This window comes from Salvia hispanica, chromosome 5 (genome assembly GCF_029641045.1).
Source record: "Salvia hispanica isolate PSC_SH4W2 chromosome 5, Shi_PSC_v1, whole genome shotgun sequence".
Classification (NCBI taxonomy): Eukaryota; Viridiplantae; Streptophyta; class Magnoliopsida; order Lamiales; family Lamiaceae; genus Salvia; species Salvia hispanica.
In genome coordinates this window covers 1,047,059-1,062,897 of record NC_142696.1, presented here as the reverse complement: position 1 = coordinate 1,062,897, position 15,839 = coordinate 1,047,059, and the positions used below count along the sequence as shown (strand labels likewise).

At 40.5% G+C, this 15,839-nt stretch overlaps 2 protein-coding genes across 3 annotated transcripts; both read right to left on the bottom strand.

The window, feature by feature from the left end:
- Positions 1-3,617: 3,617 nt before the first annotated feature.
- Positions 3,618-5,060, bottom strand: LOC148924148 (uncharacterized). Its single transcript, XM_089058566.1, has 2 exons — positions 3,792-5,060; positions 3,618-3,691 (listed from the first exon to the last, which is right to left on the bottom strand). The coding sequence occupies exons 1-2, from the start codon at positions 4,936-4,938 to the stop codon at positions 3,618-3,620; spliced, it is 1,221 nt and encodes a 406-aa protein (XP_088914692.1). The 5' UTR covers positions 4,939-5,060.
- DCL3 (dicer-like 3) lies at positions 5,061-13,792 on the bottom strand. 2 transcript variants are annotated; one of them, XM_048088475.2, is made up of 26 exons: positions 13,776-13,792; positions 13,366-13,490; positions 12,761-12,944; positions 12,126-12,239; positions 11,787-11,921; positions 11,618-11,687; positions 11,424-11,470; positions 11,196-11,330; positions 10,933-11,085; positions 10,601-10,724; positions 10,428-10,530; positions 10,152-10,350; positions 9,914-10,071; positions 9,509-9,727; positions 9,086-9,429; positions 8,722-8,993; positions 8,126-8,631; positions 7,954-8,048; positions 7,624-7,853; positions 7,338-7,547; positions 6,771-7,244; positions 6,435-6,704; positions 6,033-6,359; positions 5,800-5,929; positions 5,581-5,692; positions 5,061-5,497 (listed from the first exon to the last, which is right to left on the bottom strand). In XM_048088475.2, the coding sequence occupies exons 2-26, from the start codon at positions 13,479-13,481 to the stop codon at positions 5,305-5,307; spliced, it is 4,920 nt and encodes a 1,639-aa protein (XP_047944432.1). In that variant the 5' UTR covers positions 13,482-13,490; positions 13,776-13,792; the 3' UTR covers positions 5,061-5,304. The 2 variants fall into 2 exon arrangements, with proteins under 2 accessions (XP_047944432.1, XP_088914792.1); XM_089058666.1 differs by lacking the exons at positions 11,618-11,687; positions 11,787-11,921; positions 12,126-12,239; ... (1 more) ...; positions 13,366-13,490; positions 13,776-13,792 and having other exon boundaries at positions 11,196-11,310; positions 11,424-11,596.
- Between the last annotated feature and the right edge of the window lie 2,047 nt (positions 13,793-15,839).

Sequence of the window (15,839 nt, the reverse complement as noted above, 5' to 3'; positions counted from 1 at the left end):
TTTTAGACACTAATTTATGCATTTTATCTTACAATTGAACGATTATTAGAGCATCACCTCTAATGTTTACTCGTCATAATTCTAGTTTTTCAACATGCATATATACATGTTACTTTTCAAAATGATCATAGTAGTTGATAAATATCGGTAGAACCATTCAATCTTATTTCACATAAAAATATGTACAAGGATTAGAGCTTATGTAGACTAGGTTATCTCTATACATGGTAAATCTAATTTACATTTATTTGCATTCTATCTATGGGTATGATTTGATTCCATATATTGTGCTCCTGATTTCCTTCTAACACTCCCCCTCAAGTTAAGTAATGGGATTCTCGATACTTAACTTGCCTAGTACTTCTTGAAACGATTTTGAGTTCACCGCCTTGGTCAGAATGTCCGCCAGTTGATCTTCGGACTTGACATATGGCATCTCAACTATCTTTGCTTCGATGTTCTCCTTTATGAAGTGTCTATCAACTTCCACATGCTTGGTTCGATCATGTTGTACCGGATTTTCCGAGATGCTAATCGCCGCTTTGTTATCACAAAAGAGTCTACACGGTTGGACTGGGCGAAGACCCAACTCGTTCATGAGTTTCCTTAGCCATAATATCTCTGTCAACCCACTTCTAATTCCTCGAAATTCTGCCTCTGCACTAGAGAGTGCCACCACTTTCTGTTTCTTGCTTCTCCATGTAACAAGATTACCTCCAACAAAGGTAAAGTATCCCGCGGTTGATTTCCTGTCGTTCGGATTCCCTGCCCAGTCGGCATCAGTAAATCCATGTATCTCCATGTGATTGTGTTTCTCAAACATGAGCCCGTGCTCCGTTGTCCCCTTCAAGTACCGAACAATCCTCAAAACTGCCTCCCAGTGTTCTTCTTGAGGTGCATGCATAAACTGACTCACCACTCCTACAGCATAAGCAATGTCCGGCCTCGTGTGGGAAAGGTAGATCAATTTCCCAACTAGTCTCTGATATCTTCCTCTATCTGTTGGTTTAGCTCCTTCCTTCATCTGCAATCCATGATTCTGAACCATTGGGGTGTCTGCTGGCTTACAGTCTAGCATCCCAATCTCAGCAAGTAAGTCCAACACATATTTCCTCTGATTTATAAATATCCCCTTCTTCGACCGTAGGACTTCTATTCCAAGAAAATACTTCAAAAAACCCAAGTCTTTCATCTCAAATTCTTGAAACAAGTTCTTCTTTAGCTCAGCTATCTCCTCTGTATCATCTCCTGTAATGATCATGTCGTCAACATATATAATGAGGCACGTGATCTTACCATCTTTCTTCTTTAGGAACAGAGTATGGTCGGATATGCTCTGTTTGTACCCATATTTCTTCATCACTTCGGTGAACCTTCCGAACCATGCACGTGGGGACTGCTTTAGCCCGTACAATGTCTTCTTTAGTTGGCAGATGTCCCCATCTTGAAATTCTTCCGTGAACCCAGGCGGAGGTTCCATATAAACTGGCTTTGGCAACTCTCCATGAAGAAAGGCATTGGTCACATCAAACTGATGAAGTGGCCAATCCTTATTTGCGGCAATCGAGAACAGAACTCTCACTGTGTTGATCTTTGCTATTGGGGAAAAGGTCTCGTCGTAGTCTATGCCATAAGTCTGGGTGTACCCCTTCGCCACAAGTCGGGCTTTGTATCTTTCAATCGTACCATCTGGTCTTCTCTTAATAGTAAATACCCATCTGCACCCAACAGTCCTCACTCCTTCGGGTAACTTCCCTTTCACCCACGTATTGTTCTTCATTAATGCCTTCATCTCAGTAAACATAGCTTCTCTCCAGTGCTTAATCTTCATAGCTTCCTCGGCTGACTGTGGAATCTCTTCCTTCTCATACAATGCAGCCTCAAATGCCCAGGCCATTTTGGTTGAGTTCCCTTGCACAAAATTCGCCACTCCATAGCGACTCTTCTTGCCAATCTTTTCTGGGGAGTATCGCTTCGGTGGTATTCCCCTTGTACTCCGATAGGGAAGTGCATACCGTCCTGTGTCTCCATCAATAACATTCTCCTCTTCTCGTGGTTCTGTGTTAACAGAATCAATGGAAACCGAAACAGAGCTGGGATCGGGTTCAGGAATTACCTCGGATATCGTCGGAGGAGAATTCTGAGGTGGATGAGCTGACTCTAGTGGCAAGACCTGCTCGGCAGTAGTGACAGCAGGTTCTGGTGGATCCTCAATCGAAGAGCTTGGAACTGGCACAACCCAACTTAGATAGTCCACTGCACTACCTGGATCACTCTCCCCCTGACTACTAAGGTGGGTTTGGTGGTAAAAGAATTCGGTTTCCAAAAAATTGCAATTCATGGTGGTAGTGATTTTTTTGGTTAGAGGATCATAACATCGGTAACCCTTTTGGTTCAGCCCGTACCCCACGAAGACACATTTGGTAGCACAAGGTGATAGTTTAGACCTTTCATGTTTTGGAATATGGACGTAAACAGTACATCCAAAGACTTTGGGTGAGAGATTTAGGTGGTCAGGAATTTTGGCCAATTTGGATAGGGTATCAAGTGGGGTTTTCATGCGAAGGGTTTTAGTAGGTAGGCGGTTTATAAGGTAGACAGAGGTAGCGATGGCTTCGGGCCAAAAAGATTTTGGGACTTTGGATTCGATCATTAGGGCTCGAGTCATTTCAAGTATGGTTCGGCTTTTTCTCTCGGCAACCCCATTTTGTTCAGGTGTATAGGCACATGAAGTTTGGTGGATTATTCCTTTTTCTTTGCATAATTGGGTCATGGCATTGTTAACAAATTCCCTCCCATTATCGGACCTAAGAGTTTTAATGGTAGTATGAAACTGTGTTTGGATTAATTTGAGAAAGGAGACAAATCTATCGAATACCTCAGATTTATGTTTCAAAAAATAAATCCATGTCATTCTAGTGCAATCATCAACAAATATCACAAAATATCTAAACCCATTCCCACCAACAATTGGGGCAGGCCCCCACACATCAGAATGTACTAAAGAAAATATGGAAGTCATTCTAGTATTTGTAGGTTTAAAAGACTGTCTGTGGCTCTTGGCCAAAACACAAGTTTCACAAGCAAAATCAGCAGGTATAGTGATGTTCGGGTAAAGAAGTTTAAAATAACCAGGAGAGGGGTGCCCTAGTCTTCGGTGCCAGAGCCAAGTTTCTTGTTTCGTGGATCCTTGAGCCAGCATCGCACTACCAGTTTGAGCTATCTCGTCCACGTAGTAGAGTCCATGCTTCCCAGTGCCACGCCCAAGAATCCTCCTCGTCTGAATATCCTGCAAGATACAAAAATTCGGATGCATTAGAAGAGTACAGTTCAGTTCCTTAGTAACATGACTAATAGACATCAGCCATTGAGACAATGTGGGGACATATAAACAATTCTTAAGACGAAGTGTTGGAGATATCTCAATAGTCCCGGAACCCACACAGTAATCAATTCCCCATTAGCAGTCCGAATATATGTCTTAGTCACTTCATCATTAAAATCAACAAAATCATTCTTTTCCGGAGTCATAGTATCAGTCGCACCACAATCAAATATCCATCCTCTCGTATGTGTATCAGATATATTTTGGACATAAAATGCAGCGGAAATATTGTCTAGGGGTGCAAAAGAATTTTTAGACACATAATTGGGGTCAATTTCATAATCCAAAGAGTCAAGGGTGCATTTACTAAAGGAATGGGGTTTAATTTCGAAATCATTAAACTGCTGGGGGTAAATGTGCAATATTCGAGTTTTTCTAGGGTTTGGTTTAAAACCAAACCCTTTACCTCCTTGAAGCGGCGCCGCCACCATTCCAGTCGCCGTCTCCGTCCGCTCGGCTAGGTTTCCGGCGCCCCGTACGTTGCCGCCGCCGGATTGACCGTCCTGGCGGTTTCCCGATCCTACACCAGCCGTTTCCCTTGGGTTTCCGGTTTCTGCTCGTCGCGATTGTTCGTTGCCGCCTCCTCCGGCGGCGAATTTCGCCTGAGCCTGTGCAACCCTTGCCTTCTGTCGCTCCTCCCACCATTCCGGATACCCCAATCGTTTAAAGCAAGTGTCCCATGTGTGTTTTTGTTTCCCACAGTAGGAACACCACAATTTTGAGGTGTCGGGGCGATTTCCCGGCCGGCTGGTGGCTGCGGGGCGCGGTGAGAACCCGTTCCGATGTGGCTGGCGACTGTTCTGTGCAGCGAACCCGTGCCCGATCTCCCCAAGTGATGAATCGGTGTTATCGCCGTCGGTGTCTGCGGTGGGTGCGGCGGACGTCAGTGGCATGATTCGACGTCGAGCCGCCTCCGTCTTCACCCACCCGTAGGCTGCCGCTACTGATGGGTAAGGATCCTCCTTCAAGATGTCACGCCGGATTGAGTCGTATTCCTGGTTCAGTCCCGTTAGGAACTTGATCAGCCTCTTCTCGCTCGAATGCACCCTGTACTGACCAACTCCCTTATCGCAACAAGTCACGGGTTGTTTCTGGCGGCGATCAATGTCCACCCATAGCCCGTGGAGTTTACGGTAATATGTTTCCAAGTCGAGATTTCCCTGTCTAATTGCAATTACCTTTTCTTCCAGATCATAGATGAGGTATTTGTCCGCCTTATTCTCAAAGGTCACGGCAAGGCTGTCCCACAACGCTTTCGATGTTTGGTGGTGGGCAAAGTCCGATATGATGTCGTTCTCGATGTTGTCGACGATCCACGAAAATACTACTAGATCGTTCTCTTCCCATTCATCGAACCCTTTGCTCCCTGGTTCGGGGGGGTCGTTTTTGATGTAGGCGTACGCCCCTCGGCCTCCGATCTTCACCTTGATCAGTCTCGACCATAAGGGGTAGTTTTTCCCATTCAACTTGAATGCTATGGTGATGCTCTTGCTGTTCCTTAAGCTTTTCGTCTGCTCCTGATTCGGTTTTGTATCTTCCTCTGTGTCTGACATGTTTTTGGTGTAGGATTGGAATTTCTGGGCTGACTTTGGCTAAGAACAGGTCGGGTATTGGTATGTATTGGCTATGATGAAAATTTTCTGAGCCTAGGATCGTTGCTGCTCTGATACCATGATAAATATCGGTAGAATCATTCAATCTTATTTCACACAAAAATATGTACAAGGATTAGAGCTTATATAGACTAGGTTATCTCTATACATGGTAAACCTAATTTACATTTATTTGTATTCTATCTATGGTATGATTTGATTCCATATATTGTGCTCCTGATTTCCTTCTAACAGTAGTAATACATTACCCTTAGTTCCTAACCAATGTATGTACACTCTACCTTCCTCCTTGCTCATCTTCACCGGTCATTCGCCTATTCTGATCCTCTCCCGTCTCTCGAGTTCACGCAGCATCGCAATTGCAGCAGTGTCGTACGAGCTCTTCTTATCGCCTCTGGCCTCGCCGCTGAGCTCCAGTTTGCCAGAGTCAGGTATGGTCAAGCTGATTCGTGACTCGAAGCTGCAGAAGCTCGTCATGTCTCCAAACGTTAAGGCCGTTCTGTCCAACACACGATGAAGCTCGTTAACCAATTTCGTAAGCAACACAAAACGAGAACGAGGCAAAGAATGCAATGCGCTAACCTTGATTTTGTCTCTGTTGTTTCAAAACTAGGCATTGGCCACTGCAGTTTCTTGCATAGGGCGTAGAGTGAGTTCCGAGGCCCCCCTTTCTTCGTCTCGATCTGTGGAATCACTGTCGAGAAAAGCAGATATCATCACCATTGGTGTTTGATCACGTAATCGTTCAAATTCTCAATCATATGTATTGTCAATTTAATCCATCACCCGTAGTGAAAATACCTGGAACGTCCGCCTTTTGAGACGAGCACTCTGTCCCGGATGAATCTACGTCCCTCTCTTGCTTTGGAAGCAGAGGGGGCTCTGAATCAGAGTCGTGCTTTGGCCGCTTGGATGATCTTATTCCCCTCGACTGTAATCGAGAACGAAGCAATCATCAAGATCATCAAACTACCGGTATTCGAAAGTTAAAGAGGAGCAAAGCTTTGTGAAGAATCAAGCAAAAAAAGGAAAACCTCTAATTTCTGTAATAGCTGAAGAGCTGCCATTCCCTTTGCAGCTTTTGAGGTAGGTCCGGAACCGTGTCCATTTAAGAGCACGGTTTCGAGCTGCAGCTTCAGTCTCGCGTGCACAAGATCACTTTCCGTTAAGTAATGCTCTTTGATGAAGTAACCGAGAGAGTCGCACAGCTCAGTCAGCTCGCGCGAAGGGGCCAGTTCGAGTTTCTCAGGAGTCACGAGAGGCGATAGTATGGGTTTGAAGACTCTCCAAACTTCATCCAGATCGAGCTTAGAATCGATAAGCACTGCACCAGCGATACTCTCCACCAAGTCCCCAAGCACCTACACACGAACGAAATGCAATAAAGACGACGACGATTAGCAGAAAACAGGGAGAAAAACACCAAACTAACTCACCTTAGGACCTTTGATATCTGGTGTCAATGCTGAGGTGCTCATGGTGGATACAAGACTGACAAACTCCGAAATTTGATCCTTGAGCAACGAGGAGACGCGCTGAAGATGTGGATGAAGGTTCCGTCTCACTGCAGAAAGGGCGAAATTGTCATTATTCACCGATGCAGAACGCATGTCTGTGAGCAGCCCGGGGTCGACTTTGCTGTGGCTCTCGTACAGATGACGTGTAACAAGTATGTCCAGCACAGCATCACCAAGAAACTCGAGGCGCTGCAGCAGGCATAAACATTACAAAACAAACGAGAGATCTCATTTTTATCGAAGTTGGTTTCGTACCTCATAGGAATAGTGAACGCCTCCTTCCGTTTGGGCAGCATGCGTTATTGCCTCCAACAATAAACCTTTGGTGGAGAAGTTATACCCGAGCTTCGACTCTAGGGCATCGATATCCTTTGCTTTTGGGGCATGACAATAGAGAGACGCGGTTCTGATAGCGTCCTCTACTAAAGAATGATCAAAGTCGGCCTCTATACCGAGCCACTTCATAAAACTAACGGCAGCAGCCAGACCACCACCGACATAGTATGCCCCGATGAGAGCTTCAACGCAGTCAGATATGGTCTTTGAAGCAAGCCAACGGTGACCTCTATCACAAGTCTTTCCAAGCTTCACAGCGTTTTCGGTAAAGAATCTGTCATCGAGAGGAACTTCCCTCGTATCCAACTGATGGTCGCACGGAGATGGCCATATCGAATGCTGTCCTGGAGCAGTCCAACGGCGTGGCTCAAATGGGAAATCTCGTATATATTCCTTTGAGAAGAGAAAAAAAAATTCAGTTAGATGCCTTAATCGAGATTAAGGCCGAGAGACCTATGCCTCGAGGAGGGGACAACGGAAGATTACCTGGAGCTTGCGATCTGTTCCAAATTTATGGAGAGCTGAGTTGGAGATTATCCGAGTACGATTGAAAGTCAATTGCCCCTCACACATCTCTGGATGCTTCAGAAAGAGGTGGCAGCTGACGGCATACTTCAGCAATGAGTCTCCAAGCAACTCTAGTCGCTCCATCGAGAAACTCTCGTTACATCTCTGTGTCGTGAGAGCTTCTAGAATCTAACATACAAGAAAAAGTCTGTTAACAAATAAAACAAAGTCAATGATGTGAATTGTATAACACGACGATACATACCAACGAGCTGGGTATACTGCAACAGCCTGCCCGATTCGAGATTTCTTCCCTAAGCTGGCTGGCCAGCATTAGTGTCTCCAGCCGCTGCATTACCGATGGAAACAAGTAGAACGGCTTCAAGATATACGTCGAGATATCAGTGCCAACTAAGAGTTCTGGAGGCATGTGTGCACGTTGCTGTGGCTTCGTCTCGACAGCCCCATAGCCATCTTTCTCCGAAGAATCGCGCTCTTTCAACACAAAAAGCACAAAATATTTAGAACAATGGATCAGCATATGGCTTATCCGATGCATCTCCCCAACTTGTGTAACAAGAAATCCTCGACTAACCTTCTTTTCGGAAGTCCACAAGAAGATTATGTGAATTATGGCTTTGCTTCAGAAGCAACAAGGACTGTTGTGGATGCTTCAGAACAATACCATATCTGGAAATACGAAAAATAAATAATCGGAAAAATAAGTTTGAACTGCGAAACGGAAATAGTGATCCTTTAAGACGTACTTTTTGTGGTAATAATCAGCGAAGGACGAATAACTGGCATCACAGCCCCCTTCAAAAGGGGTGAAACCAGACGTACCCTCGACAATATCCACAATCGAATAGATTCTGCCGGTGTGGATGGCTACCACCACCATCTCCTTGAGCTCTTCTATAGTTGCAGATCTGTCGGCCAAGTGAATGGTATCGCTATTCATTTCAGTCCCTTCTTCGCACATATGAAGCGATGTATCTTCATCAACTGTTTCACGTTGCTGAAGATTCAACAGAGCATTTTTTTTCATAAACTCGATTGTTGAAACAGCGGAATGAATTCCCGTCCAATCGATCACCGGCCGCACAGTATCTATATCCTTCGATTCCAAGGGCAAAAGTAGATACATATGTGATGGATCCCACGACAACTCATCCGTTTCGAATATGAACTTTCTAGATTCCGATGATTTGACAAACAACTTCCCATATAAACCGTTAAATATTAGCTGTTGGAAGCATTTAGCTTTCGCCACCTGTCAGGGAGAGAATATACATAGTTGTAAGAGAACCAAAAACAGCGGGTTCAACTAATAAAGAAGGTGGCGTGTGACATTAGGATCGACCTGTTGTGCATTGAGAGGCATTTGGCCGCAAGAAGAAACCGAAGCCTTAACGAATTTGGACAACAAGTACAAATCCACTTCCATGTTCCCCACATCATCGGCTAGCTCGCTCTCCAGCAAAAGCACGAAACTTGAATATTTTTGCTCGGCGATATTACAAGCAAAGTCCATTTTGTATGCGTGAAAAGTGACATCGCCGAGTTTATCCCCCCAAGTTCCTGATAAAAGACGGGTGCGAACTGAACCATGTAACTCCTTTCTCTTCGTTGTCCCTATCGAGCAATGGAACAGACACTGACATTGTCAAAACCATCGAAGTAAGAAGAACGTTGAACATAACTCGACTAGTTCAGATTTCATTTACCTGCCCCTGGAGTTACTCCTTTGGCTTTTGTCGGCTTCGTTTCACTCTTCAAGGTGGAATCCTTCTCAGGCAACGGCACTTTCTTTGAAGGAAGTACACTTATCAAGGTGGAATCCTTCTTAGGAAACGACCCTCTCTTTAAAGGAAGTAAACGATCATTGAGACCGCCCATCAGATGCAGCTTCTTACACGCATCCAAGCAAGCAAGCTTCTTTGATGCATTGGGAGTGCCCGCTGCAGGTCCGGTTAAAGTCTGGAAAGATGCATCGGGTGGCAGAGTCAGCTTGCATCGATGAAGATTTCCCTCCGTTGAAAATTCGAAGGTCGGCTTTGGGGAGACGGAACTACGGTGAGAACATAAGATTAAAAATCATGAATCTCCCTATTAATTAAAAAGAAGGATGAGAAAATATTTTTTCTTACTTGTGTAGAGGTAGTGTTTGACAGTATCGATGTACGAGGCTGATGCTGGAATCTGCATTGACTGATGCCCCGGTCGATTCGACAACATATGAAGCAACTTCTTTTGTATTGCAAGCTTTAAGTGGAGAATCAGTAGATTCTCGTTTAATGGCCGTATCTATCCCTGAAGATTCACTTCTTGCAATAGAAAGCATATCATCTAATTGCTTGGTGTTTCCTCTGAAATATGAGCAAATCATTAGACTTTCACCTCGATATCGCTACCCAGTAAGTAAAACTGACGGTCATTCTCATTCAATATCTTGGTCTGTTTGGATTTTTTGGATTACGGATCATTTTCTCGCCCGTAAAAGGAAATATATTCGGACTACTAACACTAGGGAACATGAAAATAAGTGTTGTCACCTCTCAAGCATGGTGATGTAATGATAATCCTTGTGGCGAGCTTGTCCTCGTGACTGAATGTGACTACGAACAGTCTTTGGTAGATCGAAGCGAATCACGCAGGAACATTTGGATACATCAATTCCCTCCTCAAGGTCCGTAGAAAACAGAAGAGTTACCTAGATATTTCACTCATAAATCGTAGTAATTCAAAAATTGAAGTTTTTTTGTTAATTTATAAAATAAATAAATATCTTACCTTCGCATCACGAAACGATTCAATAATATCTAACTGTCCTTTGGATGAAAGACTGCCAACACCAACACTGGAGCTACTTCCTGTCGAATATGATATGTTAAGATGAGAGAAATCGTTTGTTTTCTTCATCAATCGTTCAATTACTTGAGCAGCAATTATTCTTTCCACAAATATGATACAGACGAGCTCTGTATCTTTCCTGCAGTTGCATCGGAGCCATAGTGAGAAAACAAATTGCATATAAACAAACCAGAATATTCTAGGCTCGTTGCTTACCCAAACGATCTAAATATTTCCAGTAGCTCTAGCAGTTTCGGAGATATTTGGCCTGTAGCTAGTGATCCCAATCCACCCTTCACATTTTGAGGATCTTTATGTTCTGCAAAGTGAATAAGAATGGTATAAATAAGATTCAAATCTCTAAAAGAAAAAAATATAAGAAAACTCACCTAAAGCTCCTTCGATTATTGAAAGAACCTCCGAAAGAAACTTTTCATATTGTACGAAACTTTCCTTGAAAACCTCGCATTCTTCTTTAACCATGGGAGAACTCTCCATACATACTTTTACAGCCTACATATGACAAGTTGACATACTCAAAAGAAGACAACGAAGATCAATGACATCATATCGATAAAATGACCTTAGCTCTCCTTTATTTCTCATCAAGGAAATAGTTGTATTAACAATGTCGGTTAAGTGCTTATTACCTCAATTGACTCGCGAGTCAATGAGACGATAAAGGTAGAAATCTTTAAGCATATATAGAATGTATATCTACCTCATAAGTGCACAGCAGCCCCAGATTTTCGAAGCAAAATATGATATTTGAATTATTGCTGGACATTCTATCCTTTAACATCTTCCATCCGTTGTCTATTTCTGTGTGCTGACGTGGCAGGGACTTTTCGAGTTCGAGCAAAACAGCATTGAACTGTCACGGAAAATTGTGATAACTGATAAGGGTGTGATATGAACGGTAAACAGAACGTTGGCGCATAACTGTTAACTTCATAAACCGATACTTCGCTTGGTAAAATTTACCTTAGACATTGCAGACTCTAATTTCCCTTTGATATCCAAATCGATAGGTGACGGATCATAAAATCTGCACACTGACTTGGCTGAGGAAACGTATTGCTCGAGTTCTACTTCTACCCTGCCATCCAATGTAAAAACCTGAATTCCATACATAAAATCAATCAATGAATTATGTTTGCCACCATTAACATATGATTTCTCAGCTCCACCGGTGCAATTTACCAACAATACCTGGGAATCTAACAAACTTTCAAGCTCCCCCATTTGCTGATTCGAGTCTTGTAAGATTGTGTGTAAAATGATTTTATAAAATGAGAAAACAAGCAAACATTCAGTACTTCGAATTATCAAAACGATTCACAAGGAAAAGGAGGCTTTCATCCCAAGAAAATGTGCCAAAACAAGGACGGAAAACTAAGGATTACCTTTTCCAACCACGGGAGAAGCAGTCATCCCAAAAATCTTCGGTTTTACTGGAGCTTTGTGATAAAATTCCTTCAAGTTCAAGCCATCAATCAGAAAAGAAAAAAAAAAGAATCATAGAATCAACAGGATAATCAAACAAACACAGAGGTTTAACAGAAAGAAGTTCACCTTCATTATTTTTGCATAAGGATGGTTGCCACTTGCTCTGTGGCATTCATCTAGTACGATGAAACCAAATACTTCAAAGCATATGCACGCTTTCCTCAAAGCATCCAATAAGATTTGTGGAGTCATGACCAACACCTATAACAAGATACATAATGATGTTGACTTGAGTCTAGCTGATTCAGCATTTACAGTTAACTACTAATAACCTTCCAAATTAGCATACTTGATATGCAATAGTGGCCTTTTAATGGAAATTACTCTAGATTCTATATTTATATCTAACAAAAGCTCAAGAAGGATTAGAATAGAAGGTACTGCCCGAATTGGCAATTAACTAACATCGAGGTTGTTGATTTCCCTCTCCCAAGTTTCCGCATTCCAGACATCAACTCCTAGAGCTCCGTAATATTGCCCCACGAGAAGATCCGTTTGTGACTGTATTTCCTTAAATTGCTGTCATGTAAGGAAAAAAAGTTAAAACGAGAAACATAAGAAACAATTGGGAAACATCGCTCCAACAACCTATCTCAAAATAACGAAAAGTGTTTATAACTAGCATATATGAGTATAACGACAACCAGAGACTGTTAGACTGGAACTAGTACACTTGGCATTAATATAACTTTAGGCATATTCAAGAACGTAAAATTCCAGATCCCAAGACTGTTTTAGAGTGTTATAATTCATCGAATGCATTTATATACTGCAAGGAATGAATCCAAATCCCATGATTGAAATATGAAAAATCCATTCTAGTTTCAAAATCAAACCTTTCTATTTCCCTTCACTCCCTATAAATTCTTTTTGTCTCAACAATCTAAGACAAATAACAAGAACCAAACTGCTGGAAGATAGTTATCGTAAAGATTTACCATACAACCTAAGTGAAGCTAAATAGAATTCACAAAATTTCAAGCAAGCATTGAAAAACCATCAAAAATTCAAAGCTATTGAATCAAGAACACAACAAACACCTGATGAACAAGATGAACAGTGGGAACCAAGAAAGCAATGAGCTTTCTCTGACTATCTTTGCTCTTCAAAGTTCTCCCAATTTCCTTGATCATCATAGTGGATATCATAGATTTCCCAGCCCCATAGTCCAACATTGCTATAGTGTTCCTCTTCATTGCAACCTCATACACCTTCAGTTGATATCTATCCAGCATTGCACACAACCACACTTCAAGAGTTAATAGCATACCCAAAACCAAGCAAAAAAATCACTTTGTGCAGAAGCCCATATTGCCAAATCAAAGCATGGAGAAATTGTTTTCCAAAAATCCCAAACTCATAACATAAAAAAACACAACCTTGCCCAAAACACAAACACACACTCATGAATCAAACAATAAAAAGCATTAAAACATCCATGCAAAAGAAATCCTTTTTTCTAACCAGAACAGTAAAAATATTGGCAATTTTGTGTGAACTTTTCTGGAAAAAAACCCATATCATCAGATCAAAGCATAGAAAAATTGTTTTCCAGAAATCTCAAACTCAAAATTTAAAAAACACAACCCTTGACAAAACACACACTAATGCACCAAGAATTTCCATCAATCAAACTAACACTCACTCTCTGGAGATGGACACAGAGTCTGTATCCATAGGCTCAGCCTCAGGTGGTGCAGAATCCAAGGCCTCAACTTTTCTCTTCAAGGAGTTTCCCACTCTCTCCACTTCCATCTCCATTGCCAAATGCTACGATGATCACACAAGGAACGTGAGTAAAGGGGTTTTTCCAAAAAACTATTCCAGAAATTTTTACACTCTTCTTTAGAAAGCAACTATCATCATCACAAATGTCTTTTTTTTTAGAGCATACGTGCGTGTCCGAGAAAGGCAAAAGTTAAGAACTTCGTTAATTAAAAAATAATTGTGTACTAATTGTCGAGCAAAGTGATGGACTGAAAATAAGGTAAGCAATCTAGAAAAGGGGACGCAAAACAAATGCAATTATGCGAGAGTAAAAGATGAGATTTTTACAGTGAAGATTCGAATAGAACATATAAAGATTGGATTTTTAATGTGAAGATTCGTATAAGGAAAAAAAAAGATCAGATTTTTACTAAATTTCGATGAGAAGTAACGTTTGTTATCTTACTCCACGGGGTTTTTATCAACGAATTAAATTTGTGAGTTTACGTTAGCTTTCTTGTCACGCACAAAACGTTTTGACTGTATAGCGATGTTGTAAATATATGAACTTTATTTATTTAAGTAAAAATTTTACACAGTATAAAAGTGTGATTATAATAAAATATGTATTCGAAGTACAATTTGTCGTATTACACTAAAAGTTTTCAAAAGAAAATAAACTACTCCATAACTTTTATGCATTTATTACCTGGATTTTGTATTCTAGATATTTAATATCACCCAACTTTTGGTTGGATGTGGTATTAAATGTAAGAGTAAAGATCAAAATTGGTTCTGAACATATGTCTATTTTATGATTTTGGTCTTAAACTTTATCTTTTGAATTTTTTGGTCATGTACATTTCAAATCGGATCACAATTGGTCCTACACTATCAATTTCGTCAATTTTTAAACGGTTTTAACCCGATTTTGATGGTTTTAACTAGGGCTGGTTAATCGGTCGGTTCGGTTAATAACCGAACTGACTTGTCGGTTAACCGATCCCAAAATGTCTTCAAAAAACTAACCGGAACCGACCCGATCTTCGGTTCGGTTACTTAATTAACCGACTCAGTTAGAACCGGTCGGTTATCGGTTATAACCGAACTAACCGAATTGATTTAATTTATTCAAATGTTTATTTTGCATGATTAAGATTGTGATAGATAACTCAACCTACACCTATATTAGTTTAACACCAAAAGTTGAATTGACTATTTCACCATCCTTCAATGATCAATCATTCAATGATTCAATCTATAATATATAAAATTCTGAAATTTTCTCACAAAGATTGTTAATTGATTTTGTGTATCTCAATTCTATGCATTTCTGCAAGATTGTAAAACCGAAAACGTCAAATTTTTTATCATATTTTTTTGCATTTTAGTCATAATCATTCAATTTTATCCTACACCACAATAAATTAATTCAAACACAAACTATAATTCTACTCTATTTTATCAACCTTATCTATTGCATCCACCAAACTAACCGTCCCATAATATATTCAAAATATAACGTATACAAGATTTTCAGTTTTTATAAATACAAAGGGGGGTAAAAGTTAAATGTAGAGGATGGTGATATAAATTAATATTACTATTATTACTATTATTATTATTATTATTATTATTATTATTATACTCCTATTTAAAAGTAATATATAAATTGTTTAGGCACTTTAAAAGACTTGAACTTTACATGATCCATACTTTAAAAACTTGTCTCCAATAATAAGTGAAGGGTTATTCTATATTTAAAATTAAAATAGTAATTCTTAAGAACTTTATTGACTTTGAGATATAAATTTATAAGTATAATACTCTAATTGATAGTGACACAAATTAAAATGGACTTTTTTGGACATTGATTTAGACAAAATTTAGATATAAATTCCAATTTCCTCCATTGTGACAAAGTTTGAAGTAAATTATAATTTATTATAGTATTAAATAAACATATAATTGAAATTAAAATTGAATTTAATTCGGTTACCGGTTATAACCGACGGTTATCGGTTATAACCGATAACCGATCGGTTATAACTGATAACCGACTTTAAGCAAAACTTAAAACCGGAACCGAACCGATAACCGTAAATGTTAACCGATAACCGACCGGTTTCAGTTCGGTTCTCGGTTAACCGAAAACCGTTTACCCATCCCTAATCTGCGTTATATGTAGGGCTGGGTCGATACGGTATATTGTACCGAAAATTTTGTATCGTTATCCCAATGAAAGAATTTCGTATCGTTACCATATCGAAAGTTTCGGTATACCAAAATTTTGATATAGATAATATCTATACCGTTACCGTATCGAAATTTTGGTATATCGTACCGAAAATTTTGTATACCAAAAATTCGGTATTTTTCGATATTTTTCAATACGATACGATCAATATACCG